The sequence below is a fragment of the Pongo pygmaeus genome, chromosome 5, assembly GCF_028885625.2.
Source record: "Pongo pygmaeus isolate AG05252 chromosome 5, NHGRI_mPonPyg2-v2.0_pri, whole genome shotgun sequence".
Classification (NCBI taxonomy): domain Eukaryota; kingdom Metazoa; phylum Chordata; class Mammalia; order Primates; family Hominidae; genus Pongo; species Pongo pygmaeus.
In genome coordinates, this window is record NC_072378.2 from 54,853,908 (window position 1) to 54,877,540 (window position 23,633).

Here is a 23,633-nt window from a genome sequence, read left to right on the forward strand (position 1 = left end):
AAATGCTAAAGTGCATTAAAATGAAACTTATGAGTCTAGGTCAAGAAGGATGTTACAGGTTAGTCATATCTTTCACACTTTTTGAGCATATCTCACAGTAGAACATACATTTTACTTTGTGATCTAGCACACACACACGTGCACAAGCATCAACACACACATACAGACACAGAGAGTTTATTACCTCAGTATTTGTAATAAACTCTACTATTTCCTACTATTTCTCCTATCTTCTATTTTATTTTCTTAAACTATCACCCTGCTCACCAAATTGAGTGCTCAATTAAATACCCTATGAATGTCTCTGACCTGATGTTTGAAAACTACTAACATAGGGCAACAAAAACATACTTACTGATGTCACAATTTTGCCCAATTTTGCCCTGTTAGCCTTTTGAATTATACTACAATATCTCTTATATTCAGAGGTTCCCTTACTGAGATTGCACTTTAAATTGTAGCCAAGTTTCTAAAGATTTTATGAACTAACAGATCTTATACAAATTAAAAGCATTAACTTGTGAGGTATATTATTAAAAATTAAGTTGTGTTTTCAATGATTCATAAGAGCCTATCACATTATAAACGATTTTGGTGATAAACATAGCAGGACAGGGTTTAAATTTGACATGAGTACTGAAAATATATTGACCTCAAGTGGTAGATAATTCAGCATAGGCAATGATTAAATTACTTGCATCTTTCTAATTTTTTATCCACTATCATCTAGTAAAAAATTTTGTTTGTCTTCAAATTTCAATATTAAATTTTGAAGAGAAAGTTTTTTTCTAATTAAGGGCACAAAATATGTCTCTACAAAAATATGCACTTTCACATCAACTGATTTTTTATTATTATTAATAACTAAGATGATTGAGCACTTAACACAAATCAACTCATTTAATATATAATAGAATATTTCAATATCTGATTAATTAGCACTGATGTCATTTTAAAAAATTATAACTATTTTGTCCTTCATTTTTCATGCATACTTTTTTACCTTGTCAATTTCTTTTCAAATCTAAATTTTAAAGAAAATGTATTAACCTATTTAATGTATAAGTACATTTCTGTATATTTAAGCTTCTTTCTAAGATGCACTTACTGGCATTTAAAGGAAACTGCATATGTTGGACTTATTAACACTTAATCCCTTCGTGGGATTATGTTCTTCATATGAATCATTAAAATACTTGAAATGGACCTTATTTAGGAAGAGTATCTCATACCCTTGATTATAAAATAATCAATAATGCGTCATTATATAAAGAATATCTAGCCTGTGATAATTCTCATATTGTGAGATTTGCTGCTATTGAATTTCAGAAATATAAAGGAACATGTATTTATAAAAGTGATGTCACATAACCTGTATATATTTTTCTATATTTTTCTCTTTCATTTGTAAGGCAGATGGACAGCACAGAATTACAGCCAATTTTGGGGCATGACTTTAGAAGATGGTTTTAAATTTCGCCTTGGCACTTTGCCACCTAGTCCCATGCTCCTGAGCATGAATGAAATGACAGTAAGTGTTCCTTCTGATTCATGTATGTGCATGCATTTGTAAAAGTGTGTTCATGTGTGCATTAAAAGCAATTATAAATCACTAAAATAATTAGTTTTGAGCTTCAGTCATAATTTTGTCACATAAATAAAAAACCCTTTCCCTAAATGGTTGTTAAACCCCTCAAAAGTTTCAAATGGGTTTTGCAAGTTTACTGTTACCAATTAGACATAGTCTCCTTTAGGAATGATTGAATGGGCTGGCAAGATGGCCAAATAACAGCTCTGGTTGGCAGCTCCCAGCGAGACCAACGTAGAAGGTGGATGATTTCTGCATTACCAAATAAGGTACATGGTTCATCTCATTGGGACTGGTTAGACAGTGGGTGCAGCCCATGGAGGGTGAGCAGAAGCAGGGTAAGATGTCACCTCACCCAGGAAGAGCAAGGAGTCTGGAAACTCCCTCCCTTAGTCAAGGGAAGCCATGAGGGACTGTGCTGTGAGGGATGGTGCATTCTGGCCCAGATACTACGCTTTTCCCATGGTCTTTGCAATCCGCAAACCAGGAGATTCCCTCAGGTGCCTATACTACCAGGACCCTGGGTTTCAAGCACAAAACTGGGTGGCCATTTGGGCAGACACTGAGCTAGCTGCAGGAGTTTTTTTTTCATACCCCAGTAGTGTCTGGAATGCCAGTGAGACAGAACTATTCACTTTCCTGGAAAGGGGGCTGATGCCAGGGAGCCGAGTGGTCTGGCTCAGCACATACCACCCCCACAGAGCCCAGCAAACTAAGATCCACTGGCTTGACATTCTCGCTGCCAGCACAGCAGTCTGAAGTTGACCTGGGACACTCGAGTTAGGTGGGGGGAGGGGCGTCGGCCATTACTGAGGCTTGAGTAGGCGGTTTTCCCCTTATAAACCGCCACCCCTTATAAACAAAGCCACCTGGAAGTTCAGACTGGGTGGAGCTCACCACAGCACAGCAAAGCCGCTGTAGCCAGACTGCCTCTCTAGATTCCTCCTCTCTGGGCAGGGCATCTTTGAAAGAAAGGCAGCAGCTCCAGTCAGTGGCTTATAGATAAAATTCCCATCTCCCTGAGACAGAGCACCTAGGGGAAGGGGCAGCTGTGGGAGCAGCTTCAGCAGACTTAAATGTTCCTGCCTGCCAGATCTGAAGAGAGCAGTGGATATCCTAGCATGGTGCTTGAGCTCTGTTAAGGGACAGACTGCTTCCTCAAGTGGGTTCCTGACTCCCTCTGCCTCTTGACTGGGAGACACCTCCCAGCAGGGTTCAACAGACACCTCATACAGGAGAGCTCTGGCTGGCATCTGGTGGGTACTGCTTTGGGATGAAGCTTCCAGAGGAAGGAGCAGGCAGCAATCTTTGCTGTTCTGAAGCCCCTGCTGGTGATACCCAGGCAAAAAAGATCTGGAGTGGACCTCTAGCAAACTCCAGCAGACCTGCAGAAGAGGGGCGTGACTGGGTAGAAGGAAAACTAACAAACAGAAAGCAATAGCATCAACATCAAAAAAAGGACGCCCACGCAAAAACCCCATCTGAAGGTCACCAGCATCAAAGGCCAAAAGTAGATAAATCCACAAAGATGAGGAAAAACCAGCACAAAAAAAGCTGAAAATTCCAAAAACCAGAATGCCTGTTCTTCTCCAAAGGATCACAACTCCTTGCAAGCAAGTGAACAAAATTGGACGGAGAATGAGTTTGACGAATTGGCAGAAGTGGGCTTCAGAAGGTGGATAATAACAAACTCCTCCGAGCTAAGGGAGCATGTTCTAACTGAATGTAAGGAAGCTAAGAAGCTTGATAAAAGGTTACGGGAACTACTAACCAGAATAACCAGTTGAGAGAAGAACATAAATGACCTGATGGAGCTGAAAAAACACAACACAAGAACTTCATGAAGCATACACAAGTATCAATAGCCGATTCAATCGAGCAGAAGAAAGGATATCAGAGATTGAAGATCAACTTAATGAAATAAAGCATGAAGACAAGATTAGGGAAAAATGAATGAAAAGGAACAAACAAAGCCTCCAAGGAATATGGGACTATGTGAAAAGACCAAACCTACCTTTGGTCGGTGTACCTGAAAGTGACAGGGCGAATAGAACCAAGTTGGAAAACACACTTCAGGATATTATCCAGGAAAACTTCCCCAACCTACCAAGACAGGCCAACATTCGAATTCAGGAAATACAAAGAACACCACAAAGATACTCCTCAAGAAGAGCAAGCCCGAGACACATAATCACTAGATTCACCAAGGTTAAAATGAAGGAAAAAATGTTAAGAACAGCCAGATAGAAAGATCAGATTATCCACAAAGGGAAGCCCATCAGACTAACAGTGGATGTCTCTGCAGAAACCCTAAAAGCCAGAAGAGAGTGGGGGCCAATATTCAACATTCTTAAAGAAAAGAATTTTCAGCTCAGAATTTCATATCCAGACAAACTAACTTTCGTAAGTGAAGGAGAAATAAAATCCTTTACAGACAATCAAATGCTCGGGGATTTAGTCACCACCAGGCTTGCCTTACAAGAGCTCCTGAAGAAAGCACTAAATATAGAAAGGAAAAACTGGTACCAGACACTGCAAAAACATACCAAAATTTAAAGACATTGACACTATGAAGAAACTGCATCAACTAATGGGAAAAATAACCAACTAGCATAATAATGTGAGGATCAAATTCACACACAACAATATTAACTTTAAATGTAAATGGGCTAAATTCCCCCAATTAAAAGACACAGACTGGCAAATTGGATAAAGAGTCAAGACCCATCATTGTGCTGTATTCAGGAGACCCATCTCACATGCAAAGATACACATAGGCTCAAAATAAAGTGAGGGAGGAATATTTACCAAGTAAATGGAAAGAAAAAAAAGCAGGGGTTGCAATCCTGATCTCTGATACAGCAGAATTTAAACAAAGAAAGATCAAAAAAGACCAAGAAGGGCATTACATAATGGTAAGGGGATCAAGGCAACAAGAAGAACTAACTAACATGAGCACCCAGATTCATAAAGCAAGTTCTTAAAGACCTACAAAGAGACTTAGACTGTCAAATAATAGTAGTTGAAGATTTTAACACCCCACTGTCAATATTAGACAAACCAATAAGACAAAAAATTAACAAGGAGATTCAGGACTTGAATTCAGTTCTGGACCAGGCGGACTTAATAGACATCTACAGAACTCTCCACCCCAAATCAACAGAATATACAATCTTCTCAGCACCACATAGTATTTATTCTAAAATTGAACACATAATTGGAAGTAAAACACTCCTTGGCATATGCAAAAGAATGGAAATCATAACAAACAGTCTATCAGATTAGAACTCAGGAATAAGAAACTCACTCCAAACTGCACAACTACATGGAAACTGAACAACCGATTCCTGAATGACTACTGGGTAAATAACAAAATTAAGTCAGAAATAAATAAGTTATTTGAAATGAATGAGAACAAAGACACAACATACCAGAATCTCTGGGACACAGCTAAAGCAGTGTTTAGAGGGAAATTTATAGCATGTAATGCCCACTGGATAAAATGAGAAAGATCCAAAACAGACACCCTAACATCACAGTTAAAAGAACTAGAGAAGCAAGAGCAAACAAATTCAAAAGCTAGCAGAAGACGAGAAATAACTAAGATCAGAGCAGAACTGAAGGAGACAGAGACATGAAAAACCCTTCAAAACATCAATGAATCCAGGAGCTGGTTTTTTGAAAAGATTAACAAAATAGATAGACCACTAGCCAGGTTAATAAAGAAGAAAAGAGAGAAGAACCAAATAGACACAATACAAAATGGTAAAGGGGCTAACACCACTGATACCACAGAAATACAAACTACCATCAGAGAATACTATAAACACCTCTATGCAAATAAACTAGAAAATCTAGAAGAAATGGATGAATTCCTGGACACATACACCCTCCCAGGACTAAACCAGGAAGAAGTTGAATCCCTGCGCAAAGACCAATAACAAGTTCTGAAATTGAGGCAGTAGTGAATAGCCTACCAACAAAAAAAGTCTAGGACCAGACGAATTCATAGCCAAATTATTCCAGAGGTACAAAGAGGAGCTGGTACCATTTCTTCTGAAACTATTCTAAACAATAGAAAAAGAGTGACTCCTCCCTAACTCATTTCATGAGGCCAGCATCATCTTGATATCAAAACCTGGCAGAGACACGACAAAAAATGAAAATTTCAGGGCAATATCCCTGATGAACATCGATGTGAAAATCCTCAATAAAATACTGGCAAACTGAATCCAGCAGCACATTAAAAAGCTTATGAAGTCAGCTTCATCCCTGGGATGCAAGGCTGCTTCAACATATCCAAATCTATAAATGTAATCCATCACATAAACAGAACCAATGACAAAAACCACATGATTATCTCAATAGATGCAGAAAAGACCTTTGATAAAACTCTACACACCTTCATGCTAAAAACACTCAATAAACTAGGTATTGATGAAACATATCTCAAAATAATAAGAACTGTTTATGACAAACCCACAGCCAATATCATACTGAATGGGCAAAAGCTGGAAGCATTCCCTTTGAAAACTGGCCCAAGACAAGGATGCCCTCTCTCACCACTTTTATTCAACATAGTATTGGAAGGTCTGGCCAGGACAATCAGGCAAGAGAACGAAATAAAGTGTATTCATACAGGAAGAAAGGAAGTCAAATTGTCTCTGCTTACAGATGACATGATTGCGTATTTAGAAAACTGCATTGTTTCAGCCCCAAATCTCCTTAAGCTGATAAGCAACTTCAGCAAAGTCTTAGGATATAAAATCAATGTGAAAAAAATCACAAGCATTCCTATACACCAATAATAGACAAACAGAGAGCCAAATCATGAGTGAACTCTCATTCACAATTTGCTACAAAGAGAATAAGATACCTCGGAATACAGCCTACAAGGGATGTGAAGGATCTCTTCGAGGAGAACTACAAACCACTGCTCAAGAAAATAAGAGAAGACATCAACAAATGCAAAAACATTCCATGCTCATATGCTCATGGATAGGAAGAATCAATATTGTGAAAATGACCATACTGCCTAAAGTAATTTATAGATTCCATGCTATTCCCATCAAGCTACCATGGACTTTCTTCACAGAATTAGAAAATACTACTTTAAATTTATATGGAATGAAAAGAGAGCCCATATAGCCAAGACAATCCTAAGCAAAAAGAACAAAGATGGAGGCATCATGCTACCTGACTTCAAACTATACTACAAGGCTACTGTAACTAAAACAGCATGGTACTTGTACTAAAACAGATATATAGATCAATGGAACAGAACAGAGGCCTCAGAAATAGCACCACACATTTACAACCATCTGATCTTTGACAAACCTGACAAAAACAAGCAATAGGGAAAGGATTCCCTATTTAATAAATGGTGCTGGGAAAACTGGCTAGCCATATGCAGAAACTGAAACTGGACCCCTTAACTTACACCTTATACAAAAATTAACTCAAGATGAATTAAAGAGTTGAACATAAGACCTAAAACCATAAAAACCCTAGAAGAAAACCTAGGCAATACCATTCAGGACATAGGCACGGGCAAAGACTTCATGAATAAAACACCAAAAGCAATGGCAACAAAAGCCAAAATACACAAATGGGATCTAATTAAACTAAGGAGCTTCTGCACAGCAAAAGAAACTATCATCAGAGTGAACAGGCAACCTACAGAATGGGAGAAAATTTTTGCAGTCTATCCATCTGACAAAGGACTAATATCCAGAATCTACTAGGAACTTAAACAAATTTATAAGAAAAACAAACAACCCCATCAAAAAGCGGGCAAAGGATATGAACAGACACTTCTCAAAAGAAGACATTTATGCAGTCAACAAACATATGAGGAAAAGCTCATCATCACTGGTCATTAGAGAAATGCAAATCAAAGCCACAGTGAGATACCATCTCATGCCAGTTAGAATGGCAATCATTAAAAAGTCAGGAAACAACAGATGCTGGAGAGGATGTGGAGCAATAGGAATGTTTTTTACTGGTGATGGGAGTGTAAATTAGCTCAACCATTGTGGGAGGCAGTGGGGCAGTTCCTCAAAGATCTAGAACTAGAAATACCATTTGATCCAGCAATCTCATTACTGGGTATATACCTAAAGGGTTATAAATCATTCTACTATAAAGACACATGTACACATATGTTTATTGCAGCACCATTCACAATAGCAAAGACTTGGAACCAACCCAAATGCCCATCAATAATGGACTGGATAAAGAAAATGTGGTACATATATACCATGGAATACTATGCAGCCATAAAAAGATGAGTTCATGTCTTTTGCAGGGACATGGATGAAGCTGGAAACCATCATTCTCAGCAAACTAAGACAGTAACAGAAAACCAAACACTGCATGTTCTCACTCATAAGTGAGAGTTGAACAAAAAAACATACGGGCACGGGGAGGGGAACATCATGCACTGGGGCCTGTCGGGGGATTGGGGGCTAGGAGAGGGATAGCATTAGGAGAAATATCTAATGTAGATGATGGGTTGATGGGTGCAGCAAACCACCATGGCACATGTATACCTATGTAACAAATCTGCACATTCTACACATGTATCCCAGAACTTGAAGTATAATAATAAAAATAAAATAAAATTGATAATCCAGAAAAAGAATAATTGAGTGTTTATTTACATTGATAATGACTTCACACAAATACGAATTTCGGATTACTGGTTATTCAGTGTGCCAGTACTTCAGCAAGTCATTGTTCCAATTTTTCTTTTCTACCTAAACACAGTTATTTTGTCCTGTCTATAGGAATATTCATTATCATGTTAGAATAAAATAAATGTTAGTATCTTCAGACATATATGCCTTGATGATTAGTAAAAGTTGATCCTCAAAAATCCTCAAGATTTCTGTTAAAAGAATATCTTCAAATTTTCCCTGATGACCTGTCAAACTCCTTTGTAAAATTACCTCGTTTTCTAACATTCTTATGCTTTGAACTATCATATTGGTTTTTCCCTTTCATTTTTAAGAGGTGTTATCATCTGCTAATAGGTATCTTGCACAAAGAAGTTTCTATCTCTCATTATTACAAACCTGTTACTCACAAATCTGCCGTGTTACCACCCAGTGTGTGGTGTTCTCCAGGCACATAGACTTTCCAGTTGAGATGGTGATTTTATTCAAGGTCTGTTATGAATGCCCAGGGCAGAGTGGTGCTTCCAGGCTGCTGGAGTGTAACCTCTCCACTCTCCAATGAAGACATTCAGTCTCAGCTGCCTAGAAGCTCTCAGCATCTTTAGCAAGCAAGATTGTTGTTTGCTGTTGGATGAGTTGTAAATGCACGGGTTTCTCTTCAAATGTTTAAGGTACTTTGCTTTTGAGTGATGTAATCACCTGAGTTATTGTTCCAATTCAAATTCCAGGAGCAGGGCCCTCTAAATTATAACTAGTATGAGAGAAGATAATAACAAACGTTTATGAAGTAGTTGTGTGTTAAAGCACTTACAGTTTCGTACGTGATCTCATTTAATTTTCCCAGCAGCATGATGTAGTGGATACTATCATTACTCTCATTTTAAAGACAGGCAAATTGAGGTCGAGAAGTTAAGTCAAGCCAAGATTGAGAGAGGTTAAAAGCCACCATAGAATTATTTATATTCGTAGACATGCCATCTAAAAAATCGTTTCCCCTTAGTAGAGTTCCTGAATTGGCCAACGCTAATTGGAACTCTACTAACTCTACTTACTCCAGTTAGTAGACTTCCAATATAGGGTTGGCCAATTCAGGTTCAAAGTAGTAAAAAGACTTTTAATCTCTTAACCAAAGCTAACTTTCTGAAGTGTTCAGCTTTGATATACTTTTGTGTCTCCCCTACAATCATAAGATTTAAATCTTTAGAGATGTGGCTCTGATTTATGGTTTTGAGTGACCTAACTGTATGATCAACAGAAAAAGAGTTTTTTTTCTGTTTTATTTTTCATTTTTGTTCCTACCCAGTGAGAAAAAATAGTAGGCAGCATTATTTAAGAAAAGAGGACAGACCTTTATAAGGTTTGCTCTTTCACTTGCTTTTATTGAGGGCCACGGTGGGCCACACACTCACTTATGTGTCTCTATATATTTCCTGAAAATTATTTCTAACATATCCTTTATAAACAAATTTCTGCAGCTTGGAATATTTTATGTTCCAGAGAAAATGATTTACATTTATTTCCCAAGTTTCCACTTACCATAGCAAAGGAAAGGAAATTTAATTCAAAATCATTTACTGGCTCGTGGGGATTTGTTTGCATAAAAGTCATTCTGGTGATATTTAAATTAAAACTCTTAATGATGAGTTGGGAAGAATTTAAATTACCTAGTGCTTTGAATTATTGTAATAAGTTACAACACCTGGAATTGCCAAGTAATTCCAGGAAAGCAATAAGAAAAATTCAGCTGAACCAGTAAGAGTTCTATTACACTTATGATGTAAGTCAAGGAAATGCATCTTATTTCTAGGGCATAGTAGTTAGGACTAAATTTCTGAGTGTTAGAGAGGTTTTAATATGTGGCCAGGTAGAATAGAATCAGAAATAACAGCAAGTGTTTCTAGGAAGAACATGAAGTAAGTATGAACTGAGTTGAACTGGAAGCTTTGGAAAGCTATAGCTACCAGTTAGTTTTATAGCTAGTTCTTAGTCTGTTGACTACATAGAAAAACCCAATATGTGATATCAAACTGCCTCCAACTACAGTGACAATGAATTTCTTTTTGTGGGAATTCTTCTCGATTACTGGTGCACTCCCCTCACCACCCCACACACACTTTTCTCCAACTTTTAAAAAATCATTTTCAACGTATGATAGACTATACATACAGCCAGGGTGGGCAGTAGCCAACAGTGGTACGATTTCAAGCATGCTGAAAATTTCCATGCACCTCCTTCCATAAACATCTCCTTGGCCATATTGCTTGGGTAAGAGTTTAGATCCGGGAAATTATTTTCCCTGGATGGGAAAGATAAGCCATGAGTCATCCTGAATTCCTGGGAAAGCTCTTTCCTTCCCTGTCTGGTTTCCTGGCTTCATTCCTTAGCTTAAGTCATTATTCCCGTAACGTGTCTACTGGCTCCTTCACTTATTACCTCAGTCTTCTTCTGCACAAAATGACAATGGTGGTAGTATCTAGCTCATAGGGTTGCATAAGTCCCATGAAATACTGGATGAGAAATGCTTAGCACAGTACTTAGAATATAGTAAAGTTTAAATAAATGTTATTATGTAATATATAAAGGTGTTCCTTCTCCCTTGTACTGACTGTGGGAGAATAGCAGGGTTTTGAGGCAAGTTAATGTTGTAAGGACTAAGTTATTAAAACCTTCATTATTTGGAGCATTTATAAAGAAAGGTGTAGGCCTGGATTTATTGACTCTGATAGAGTTTATATATTTCTGGTGAACTGAGAGTTCTATGATGCTCTTATATCAAATCAAATCAACTTTGTACTTGATTGTTTTTCCCGACATAATGTTCAAGTGCTTGTGAATTTGGGAGATAGAACCAAGAAGCTTCACTGTGTTATATCTTATTATAAATATTAAAAATATTTTGAAAAAATACTATTTTCACATAGAAATGTGAAAATTAAGAGTTCATTTGTATGCTTGGCTCCATTAAAATTTGTTTCTTTAGCAATTTTGAAATTATTTTTATTTATTTCCCAAGGAGACTAATTAGGTTGCTAAAGCTATTACAGGTAAGTATTGTGTCTAAGGTGGAACTATTTGGAAACAATTAAAATATTAAGAAGGCTAGTATGGCACTTAAAACCTGTTGGTGTACTATATTATATAATATCAGATTGCTGTAAGTAAAATAATCTAAAATTGTTTGAGTCAATCTCATAGCTAACCAGAACAGCATCCTTTCTCAGTCATCCAATATATATTAATGTATTGGCATTAACTAACAAAGAAAAAAATGTTATACTTTCTAGTATGTTGGAAGTTGAAGTAAAATAATACTTTATTTATTTTATAATAAAAAATCTTTTGAAGCCAATGATTTTTGAAGTGAGAAATGGAAAATTTTTTTAATCACCTGGATACTTTATTATTCTCTAGATAACACGTAATAATATGAGGATTTTTTTCCTTTCAGAAATATATTTCAATGACAGCCAAGTACTGAGGCATAAGAAATATCTTTGAAAATCTTAAAGTAATTTTCCAAGTTTAGTTTCTACTGTTCATGCGATTTGATTTTTTTTTTTTTTTTTGAGACAGAGTCTTGCTCTGTTGCCCACACTGGAGTGCAGTGCTGCTATCTCTGCTTCCTGCAACCTCTTCCTCCTGAGTTCAACCAATTATCCCTGCCTCAGCCTCCTGAGTAGCTGGGATTACAGGCACCTGCCACCAAGCCTGGCTAATCTTTGTATTTTTAGTAGAGACAGGGTTTTGCCATGTTGGCCAGGCTGGTCTCAAACTCCTGCCCTCAGGTGATCCGCCTGCTTCGGCCTCCCAAAATGCTGGGATTACAGGTGTGAGCCACCGTGCCAGGCTGAGATTTGAAATTTTTGACTTGACTAGGAATAACCCTGTCTGAACAAACATCTCCTACTTGATTGCAATACCATATGTCACCCTTATAAACAGAAGCCTCTGTAGAAACCAAAACGTTGAGTAAAAAAGGGAAAAACACAGTTATATACTTTTTATAATATTGAGCAATAACAACCATTTTCTCCGTAAAATTCATGTTTAGCTCCCACACACATGAACGTAAGGCAAATGGCATCAGACTTCTGGAATACAGGAAGGGCTGATGGTGCCGTAGAAGAGGGGAAGAGAAGCAGGGCCAGATGTTACGGTGGAGACTGTGTTTGTATATGTTTCCTTCAGCTCATCTCAGAACTTTTTCATCCATGTAGGGAAAAGCAGACGACAGAGTAGGATGATAGTTGTTCTTGCTGTCACTGAATTAAGAATTTTAAAATTCAAAGAGTGTCAAACTTGTGTTTCTTTCTTCTTACTATTTCTGTCTCTCTCAGAATGGAACCTAACACCATTCAGTAAACTTTAGAAAATATACACCTGGCCTCACTCCTTATTCACCTGCACTTGTAGCAGAATGAATGTCTTATCTCTCAAATCAATTTTCAGATTTCAATGTGATATTTCTTCACTAGTCACAGTCTGATGTATAACACTGTGGTAAAATTGACTACGGCTTGAACAACACAGTGGAACCTGATTGATAACTGCAGGACAAATCTTCAAAAATAAATGTAAAAATTTATTATTTTCTTCTCTATGAATAAATATTTTAGGCTGTTAAAAAGTAGATTTCTAAAGTCATTTTGTGTGTTCATAGTAAAGGCACCTACTCTCTGGCCTCTCTGTGTCTGGGTCTGTCTTGACCTAAAGCATGTTCCATAAAACACTAGTTTGGCCAGGAGGAGTGGCTCACACCTGTAATTTCAGCACTTTGGGAGGCCGAGGTAGGCGGATCACAAGGTCAGGAGATCAAGACCATCCTAGCTAACACGGTGAAACCCCGTCTCTACTAAAAATATGAAGAAAAATTATCTGGGTGTGGTGGCACGCACCTGTAGTCCCAGCTACTCGGGAGGCTGAGGCAGGAGAATCGTTTGAAACTGGGAGGCGGAGGTTGCAGTGAGCCTAGATCCCGCCACTGCACTCCCAGGCAACAGAGCAAGACTCTGTCTCAAAAAAAAAAAAAAAAGACTAGTTCATTGATCTGCTTCACAATAAAAATGATATGATGTAAAAGAAATAAAATAAAATATTTTGCACTGGACCAAATCCTGAACATTTAACACCATGAACATTATTACCATGTTTTAGAGCTCACATACATTAGCAGTTTGTAAAAAATCCTGCAGTGAAGACAAAAATCTAATTTTCAAAACCGGTGTTTCTCAGAAATATTTTATTAACTCCTTTTGTAATTATCTATTAAAATTCCTCAGAACTAGTATTCTAAGGAACTAATTTAAGGAAATATCACAGTTCATCCATTTTCAGATGTATATTTTTTTCACCTGTTAACACCTCTGAAATTGAGATGCTTTCTTACATTTGTTGATGCCTTGGGTTCAATGAAATATGACATTGCCCTAGCAACTTTAATGGCAATTATGTGTGCTGTTTCAGTTATGATTAGGCTCAGCTGAGAGTGACAAAAATTTAAAATGATGGTTGCTTAAATAAGATAGAAACTGATTTCTCACCAGTAAATCTGGAAGTGGGTAGCCCTGTGCTGGAATTGTACTCTGTGGTGTTGGATACCCACCCTTCATTCTTCTTGTTGCTCCATTGCCCAGCACCTTTATTTCCAAGGTCATATAATGGTTCAACAGGACTCCTCTATGTCTGTCTGTAATGCCTATGTTTCTGCCAACAGAAAAATATGAAAGATCAAGACAAAGGAGTAAAAGTCAAGTGCCAGCTGTCTCTTAAGGAAAGATCTCAGAAGCTACCTTACATTCCATAGGGTACAACTTAGTGATAGCAGCCTGGGTAGGCGGGTTGAGGGGGGTGCATGGAGGGGCTGGGAAGTGGGCAATTACATTACATATTGATCTTTTTAAGAAGTCATTAAAAGATTACTCTATTATAAAAAACTAGAGACTTATCAAAGGATACCTCTTTTAAAGGTAAAGCACAAAGACAAATATTGTTGAAGATGAGAAATTCATTTAGCCATTAGCAACTAGAAAATCAGCCTTTTCATCCCCAGTATCAAATAGTTCCAAAATTTCTTGGTATTCGCGGCCACTGACCTTAGATTGTAAAGGTCATAACAGAATTTCATTCTCTGTTGCTTCATTTGGTTCTCAGGTCACTATAAGCATCCAAGCTTAAATGGGTGGTGGGAAATACAACTAAAAATATAGGGCTGATGCACATAGAGGATATTGTGTAGATACAGACTCAATTGTAAGAATGTTTAGAATTTATTCTGAGGTTCCTGAGAAAATTGATCAATTTATCTCAAGCTATGCTATGATTACATTTCCACCACTCTTTTAGAGATTTTAATTTAATTAAATGCAAATGTTATACAATTCTCCAGTGTTTGTTGTTGTATTTAATTCCCATATTTGCCCACAATATCTTTAATTTCTAATTTTTAAATAAAAATACTGAAGCAGGGAGACTGTTCACATTGAACATCAAATTTGGCTAATACTGATTTGGAAATATGGTTAGATCCTGATTAAAATATTTTTCAACATTACAATGAAAAGAATTAAGCATATCTATATGAAATCCTGTAAGCCTTTGTTAAAAATGAATTTCTATCTACTTAAGCCAGTGTCATTTTGGAATTTCTGTCACTATCAGCTGATCTTCTTGATTCTTTTGCTTTATTAAGAAAAAAAAAATTAAAAACAAATGTATCATTCATTAAAGCCAAACTTCTATTACCAATTCCTAACAGCCATTATTCTGTGATGCTTGCCTTTATTTATAAACTCTAAACAATTTACTTTACAGAGGAATACAGTAATTATGAAATAATGAAATATAAAATTTTCTGTGGTTTTATAATATCAGATTAGCTGATATCATGAGGCAGATAAAAAATATGTGCCTGCTGCTCCTCAAATCCTAGGAGCTCATTTTTAGTAAAAGCAGTAATAAATAAATGGTAAAAATCTTGAAAATCCAACAGATGATCTTCATAAATTGATCTGGCTTAGTGGATTGGTAAATAAGTTTTTAATAAAAATGTCATTTTGCTTGTTGTTTCACTATTGCCTTGTCTTATTGAGACAGATTCACCATTTGTATTTTTTCATTTTTAAAGAATAAATAATAAAAGCGACAAATGCATGCTGGTATTATGATTTAACTTAAAGTGCCTATGGAGGAAAACATACTTTTACTTGATAGATACGTATTTCATTATTATTATTAAATATTTATTGAGTATCTCCCATATGCAAAGCACTCTGGTAGGCTTTCAAATGTGGAGGTCAATTTCTAAATAACCCAACCCTGCTGAATTGTGTTTAAAGTAATAGTTATATGTTTATTGTATCAGTAGAGTAGAAGGAACATATCCTAGCTTTGTCATTAAGTTGAAATTTTAAAGTGATAAAATAACAATTGACACTCCACTATTTTTCTGAAAACATGAGGCAACTTAGTATTATAAATGCTTAAAGGCACACTGACAAACCAATAATACAAAATTGAAGGGTATGAGTTTTAATATACGTATATTTCTGCCTCAGCTAGGAAGGCACCTTTCAAAAGTGAGTCTGTATCTCTCAAATTATCTACCCAGAGCAATAAATGTATTCTGCCTCAACCCTAAGATTCTGCAATGCAGTCCATCTAATGTCATCAAAACCCCCAAATCACTTAGCTTTCTATGATACCATCTTTGAAGTTATCATGCAAGCACTTCACAATGATCTGCTTGATGTTTTTGGCACTTTCTTCCATCATCAAAATAGCAGTAATGGACCTCAGGATATAATAACTTTCTTATCGGGTGGTAATAGTTTTCTAAGTCAAAACTGAACTCCCCTATTAAAATACAAATTTATAGATTATTTTGGATGAAAACCTTTTCAAGCAGACTTGTAAATTCTAAACATTCCTTGTTTTAATCTTGGAAGCTATTATGTACTTATCAGAAGTAATTTTTTTTTGCAAGATACCAACCAGATCAGTAATATGACTAGTTCAAGGCACAATCATAAAACTTTTAAACTGGTAAAAATTTTTAACACTTTATGTCTGCTGCAAATTAGCCATATATTTCTGATAAAGCAGGGAAACAATAGAAACGAAGCAGTTAAGAATTTAGAAGCCTGAGTGTAGTCCTAGGAGCATTTCTCATTTAGCTGAGGGACTCAACATGTCTTTTAACTGTTAAAAGTTAGTTTTCTCATTCATAAAAAAGAGCTAATAATATTTGTCCCTGAGTATATCACATAGGAATATTGAGAAGACAAAATAAAATAATGAGTATTAAGACATTAAAACACTTTCAAAACTTTAAAGAACGCTCAGAAATGATTGGGGTGCATGTGTGTGTGTGTGTGAGAACGTATATACACAACTGATGAAAAACTAATAAACAAATCGTTATTTGGTTTAAGCCTGATTATTTTTGGAAGTGAAAGTCATCTCTTTAGAAAAGTTTGGGAAATAACAGGTTATTGTGTTCTAGATTTTCTTTGAATGAAATGAACAGAACAAGTTTACAATTTAATTGGCTTCTTGGAAAGATGGCAGCCAAAACAGACTTTGTCACAGCTTTAACCTGGGCTCTTAAGACATAATTTTGCACAGTTGCTCTTACACACTTCCTGAAGTCTTTTTTTTTTTTTTTTTTGAGATGTAGTCTTGCACTGTCGCCCAGGCTGGAGTGCAGTAGCGTGATCTCGGCTCACTGCAACCTCTTGCAATTTCCGCCTCCCAGGTTCAAGTGATTCTCCCACCTGAGCCTCCTGAGTAGCTGGGATTACAGGTGCCCGCCACCACGCCCGGCTAACTTTTTGTATTTTTAGTAAAGACGGGTTTTCACCACGTTGGCCAAGCTGGTCTCGAACTCCTGACCTTGTGATCCACCCGCCTCGGCCTCCCAAAGTGCTGGGATTACAGGCGTGAGCCACCGTGCCCAGCCCTGAAGTCCTTTTTAGTCTTCAAGTATTTTATAAATATCAACCAGTTCATCGCAGTTGTATTTCCTAATAGCTGGTGTAAAATTGATGTGTTCCTTGGGGCTCTATACACATATAATACATAATTGTCATAAATGCACCCTTTCAAAATTAATTTCATCTCAGAATCACATACACTCTTTAAAATAGGAGAGACAGAGAAGTAAATGTTCTTTATGAGGACAAATTTGAATAACACCACGTGGTCTTCCTATGGATGTGCAAAACTCTGATTCAAGGTGATAGAAACATTGGCTGATATTACTGCACTGTGCAGTAACCCAGTAAAACCATTCTATGTATTTTTCTCATGACTTTGTATTAGGTTATGAGTCCCCATATTGAATTGTCGTTTTTAACCATAGAGTGAAATATAAATCCCACATAGCTATAGTTCATCTGGAAACTTGGATGTATAAAATAATTTTAAAAAAATTATAACTTTATAAAAGGGCATGGCATTTTCCTATTGAGACATATTTGAGAAAATCTCATACATGTACCTCTTCTTCCTCTTTAGGCTTCTTTACCTGCAACAACTGATCTTCCAGAGTTTTTTGTTGCTTCTTATAAATGGCCTGGATGGACTCATGGCCCATTGGATCAAAAAAATTGTGCTGCATCCTGGGCATTTTCCACTGCAAGTAATAAAGTCATTTTAATTCCTTCCTTATAAACTACTCCTTTTGGCTCTAGAGACTGAGGGAATAATTGAACAATTTCAACAATTAGAATATTTAAATATTAGCATATGATCAAATAAAATCTCATTATGACTGAAGAAAGTAACCTGAAGATTATATAAAAAAATCCATTTTTAGTCTAAAAGTTGTTTTTTATTTTTAGGGTGCAATTTTAAATAGAGAGTGAATCAAAAGAGTGACAAAATAAATTCACTAAAATGTGTTTGTCTATTCAGAGTTAAGGCCAGATAATAAAAAAGGATTAAGGTTCTTCTTCATTCATATATTATTTACAATTCTAATATACACATAGACACGCCCACATAATCCTCATATCTTTACTCTTTATATGATTTGCAAAAATAGTTGTTAATCTAATTTGATGTGAAGTAAGACTTTAAACCTAAATAATAATGGATCAAATGGATTTTATTTCATTTTAAATAAATATAAGCAAATATATAGTTTCTGACTCAAAAGTAATGTAACTGATCTTTTAATAAGAATAGCTTCCAAATTAAGTCCACTGTTACTCAAAAAGTATACGCAATGACTCTTTTATAGTTACTTTCATGTAAATTCACAAATCCAATAAATTAGTTACAGGCTAACCCTCAAATTAGGTCTCCAAAATTATCCTCAAAGGAGTGTTGAATATATTTCAGCAATTAAATGAAACCTAACATGATGTTGATTGGCTCTCATTCAATTATCTTCATAAAACCATGCTCTAGGGTTTGCAGGTAATTTCAACAGTGTTCAAAGACAGTTTAAAGCCATTGAAGGATTGTGAACAAGTACATAGGCTGTTCAAGAAGCCAGCTCTGAAAGGCAGCATATCCTGGGACAGAGAAATGCTGACATCTTTGTCTAAATATCATTCCTCCATGGTATCCATCAGACAACTCCAGAAATGCCTTTGTTAGAATCATAATGGTAGCCAAGCTCACCCCAAGTGGCTACATTTGTTAATTCACTGCTGCCCACACCCCCTCTCTGGCTATCTTATGCTGTCCTTGATGTGTCAGGGACCCACATGGAGACCTTTCTGAGCTAAAATTTGTTTGTCTATTGATGGATAAGACCAGATAATATAAAGAAGATTAAGGTTGTTTCAGATGGGTGGAGAGAGGTTTGATATAATAAACCGTTTGCCATTTTATATTCATGTGGTTAACGTGTTACACCTAGATCTATAAGAATTTTGCCTAAAATTTATATTATGCCAGTATTTCTGAAGATATCTGAAGAAAAACATTCATGGTGAAATACTGAAAGCAACTTGCTAGGGTGGAGGATATATTTTGGTGTTCCCAGGTCTCAACCCCACAGATAGCCTCTGCACTGCACCAAGTCAGGATTGTTCCCCTACCTAATTCACGGAACACCAGAGAGAGGTTTCCTTTTGTGATTCCAAAGGACATAGTTTTGTATCCTGTGAATTCGGTATGATAAATTAGGGCAATTCTTTTTTGTGTTAAATAAAGAAAAAAATAAACTAAATTATCATAAAGATCTAAAAAATTGTGTCGAGAAGTATTAGTTACAAAAAAAAATTATCTCTCAGAGAAACTAAAAGCTATAAAATTGAATAAATAAGACTCTTAAAAATATGCACATATATTTTCAAAAGTTATGTAATCAAATGAAATTCAAGCTATTTTTCAGAAGCTGAAGAGATAAAGGTGTTTGGAGTAGTGGGAGTGATATGTTTCACATACATTTGAAGACAGAATAAAATAAGCAAGGGAAAGAATAGAGTGTGTCTCAGAGGTACTGTCTAGTGAGAGTTTTTAAGAAGAGAGTGGAAAACAATTGGTTGAACTGAGTCATTCTTAAATATTCTGACCTTTTCTAAATATTTCAAGTCAATTTTAGCTAAACCATCATTGAGATTCAGAAATGTCGGTATAAGAGCAACATATTGCATAACATTAGGATTTAAAACATTTATCCTTTAGTTGAAATCTACAGATTTGTGAGGCTGGAAGAGATTTTAAAGGTCACCTTATTGAAGCCTCTAGTATTATAAACGAGGCCCAAATAGGTAAAGTGGCTTATCTGAAGCCAAAAGATGAGAAATATCGGAAATAATCCTGGAGACCAGGCTTCCAACTTCTGGATTACTGTTTTCTCTACACTATAAAAGTATTTTCTGAATGAAAACACAGTTACACCATTTTTTAAAATTTCGATTTCATTCTAAACCCCTGTGCTGAATGTCAAAGCTTCAAAGAATTTCTCCTTTCTTTGATGAAATGGAGAATTATTTTCTTGAGACTATCAGAAGTCGTGTAATGCCATTTGCTCCTATGAAATATATCCTAGTGCAATAGTAGATGGGAATTTAGTAGGGAGTTGGAGGTTATAGATTTAACACATATTGAGCATCTAAAGAATGCCAGCAATTGCCCTAAAGCATTGTAATATGCTGTAGTTACATTAAAACTATGTGTATACAAAGATATATGTGTAAATGAATTAAATGAATTATTTTAGAAAAATTTTTAATTAGCAACTTGAGGGGTTTCAGGACACTAACAATTTTGATGAGAAAAAAACTAAAACTTTCACTAAGAAAAGTGAATGAATAGAAGAAAGGTTATTATTTCGTTGCCTTTAATTAAAAGGGAGTAAGAAACTCACTTAGAACAAGACTGAACAAGACTGTACCAGATATTCAACAAGACTGTTCCAGATATTCAACAAAAAAGTCTGTACTAAAATGGTACCCACCCCAATTTTTTCACAATCTCATCACTCACATTAGTTTATTTTGGTACCATGATCAAAATGATGACATCTGTAGGGTTTTGCTACTGGTTGATTAGTTTCCCTGGTCTATTATTCTAAGAGGGCAGAACTATGTCTCCCTTGTTTCTTGTTCATCATTGTAATTTCCAGTGCTACAATGCCTGTCAGTTATTAGGTGTTTAATAAATGTGTTGAGGAAAGGAATGAACTAATAACAATTACAATTCTAGGAAATCATATAACAAAAGAATAGAAGTTTCAATAATAAAAAGTTTGTGCGTGTGTGTATATATATATAATGATATTAGTTAACAATATGATAGTCATAACTATATCATCAGTTGTATATAGCATTACATATAATCAGTTACATATATACCTATTAGATTGTATATATAATTACATGTATAGCTATATATAATAAACTATATTATATGTAACTAATAGTATTAGTTAACAGTAGTTACAACAGTAACAGTAGTAACAGTAATTGTAACTAAATAAATATATTCACTTTCTTTTATATATATGTATAAACAAGCTGAATTCCATGTCTACTAAAACAAGATTAAGATAATAATTTTCATTTATATTATGAGCACAAAAGTGTGCTATGTAGCCTTTAGATACATAGTTGAGACTATAAGATAGATTCATATTAGTCTGGATTAGCTTAAGTATGGTCTCCTGGGTAGTTAAATTAGATTAAACCAGTTTAAAAACAAAGAATTCAGTTTTACTCCAATATATCAGATGACTGTGGATGAATTTCCAATGAATATTTCTATGGTTAGTTTTCTTGATTGCCCTGGTTTAGTTAAATTCATTTAGAAAATATGTATTTTCCCATGACTATATGCAAGATACGGTTCTAGGTACAGGAAATGGAAATATAAGGAACGTATGGCTCTTGCCCTCCAAGAGTTTCACTTGACAGATTCCTTAATGAGGAGTTCAGGAGTATACAGAACATCAAAGGAACAAGAAACTAGAAAAATCTTTGACGTCAATAGGACAATTGAGTAATATCAAAATAGGACAAAAATTATAACTGAAAGTATGACACAGTTCAACTGGCTGGAATACATAAATATATTAATGCTCTTTGGCTTTAATTATAAATTATACACAGTTTTAAAGACTACGTTAGGGTTCAAACAAAAACGGTTATGTACCTTATTAGAAATACCGTGTATCATTTGAATATTAATTGATATTCTATTTGAAACAGGTGTGGCTGCTGACCGAATAGCAATTCAGTCTAAGGGTCGATACACGGCCAATCTATCCCCTCAGAATTTGATCTCTTGCTGTGCCAAGAACCGTCATGGATGCAATAGTGGAAGCATCGATAGGGCTTGGTGGTACCTGAGAAAACGTGGGTAAATAGCTGCTCAACATGTGTTTCTAGGATTTTTATGAATGGTGCATTGTGTTAGAACAAGGAAAATAATTAATCCCAAGATTTTTACAAAAAAGTACTTAAAAATATATATACTACATCTACATGAATATAAATATTATGCTACATTTAAATATATACTATATTTCTTATCTATTGAGATTAGAAGCTATTAGAAACACCTCCTGAAGAATGTATACATTTCTAGCTAAATTAATATGAATTTTACTTTTGAAGACTCAAGTAAATATTTTCTTTTTGTTGCTCTGAGCCAAGGGAGTCCCCAAAGACAGAATAAAGTAATCAGGGTTGCTGATCTCTCTGCTGTGCTTTTCAGTTACCCAGATTGATGAACAGATAATGTCAGGTAAAATTAAGCTAAACATAAGAATAATAATATAAAGAAATAATTTACAGTTGTTTCAACTCATCAGTATTGTTCATTAATTGTCTCCACTCCATTTGATGAAAAATGGGGGGCTGCATTTCCTTACTTTCATGTAGGCTGATACCCATATAACATCCTTGTGTCTTCTATAAGAGCTGATCTGCTAAAAAGCTGAGTTATTCAGCTAAAGAAGCTGCAGCTGATAAAGAGTGTTGTATATATGTACTGCTCACTTGCTCTTCATCATCCACTCAGTGCTCTGGGTCCGCTATAGGACTAGTCAGATGCTACAGAAAACAATGGATGTCAGATTTTGATGGGTTGCAATAAATTGCTTTAAATTTTTTCATATGTTTTCCCTAAAATGTGGTACTTTGAATGGGCAACTTGGGCTGATACTTTCCTTGTATACTAGTGCTTGGTTGGCTTGCATTTTGTATTATGATAAAAAATAACAGCCCTTTAAGAACTTAAAAATTATTATTGAGACCTGACTAAATCTCATTGTATTGGATTGCTTGGGGTGCTGTAACAAAATTCTGTAGACTGAGTGTCTTCAACAGCAAACACTGATGTTGTGGAGGCTGCAAAATCCAGGACCAGGCTGATTTGGTTCTTGTTGAGGGCTCTCTTTCTGGCTTTCAGATGGACACCTTCTCACAGTGTCCTTACATGATGAAAGACAGCTCTGGTTTCTTCCTTTTCTTATAAGGGCACTAATCGTATCTATTATGGCCCTACCCTTATGACATCCTTTAAAGTTAATTATCTCCCAAAGGCCTACCTCCAAATATCATTACATTGGGTATAAGTGCTTCAACATATGAATTTTAAAGCAACACCATTCAGTCCACAGCACTCATCATTTAATACAAGTGTAATGCATTTAATGCAATATTTTTTAGGTTGTTTGAGTGTTTTCAATGGTTTTGCTTTTGTCATGTTCTTTCCTCAGATTCTCCTACTGTGTTGGAAACTATTACATTTTCTTTTTTATTTTTATTTTTATTTTTATTTATTTATTTATTTTTTATTTTATTATTATTATTATTATTATACTTTAGGTTTTATGGTACATGTGCACAATGTGCACGTTAGTTACATATGTATACATGTGCCATGCTGGTGCGCTGCACCCACTAACTCGT

At 35.6% G+C, this 23,633-nt stretch overlaps 1 protein-coding gene across 1 annotated transcript in view; it reads left to right on the forward strand.

The window, feature by feature from the left end:
• TINAG (tubulointerstitial nephritis antigen) overlaps positions 1-23,633 on the forward strand; it is a 100,880-nt gene that overhangs the window by 23,262 nt on the left and 53,985 nt on the right. The window contains exons 4-6 of the mRNA XM_054493165.1: positions 1,417-1,531; positions 17,779-17,902; positions 21,927-22,077. Coding sequence (XP_054349140.1) covers positions 1,417-1,531; positions 17,779-17,902; positions 21,927-22,077 — 390 coding nt within the window. The remainder of the gene's footprint in view (positions 1-1,416; positions 1,532-17,778; positions 17,903-21,926; positions 22,078-23,633) is intronic.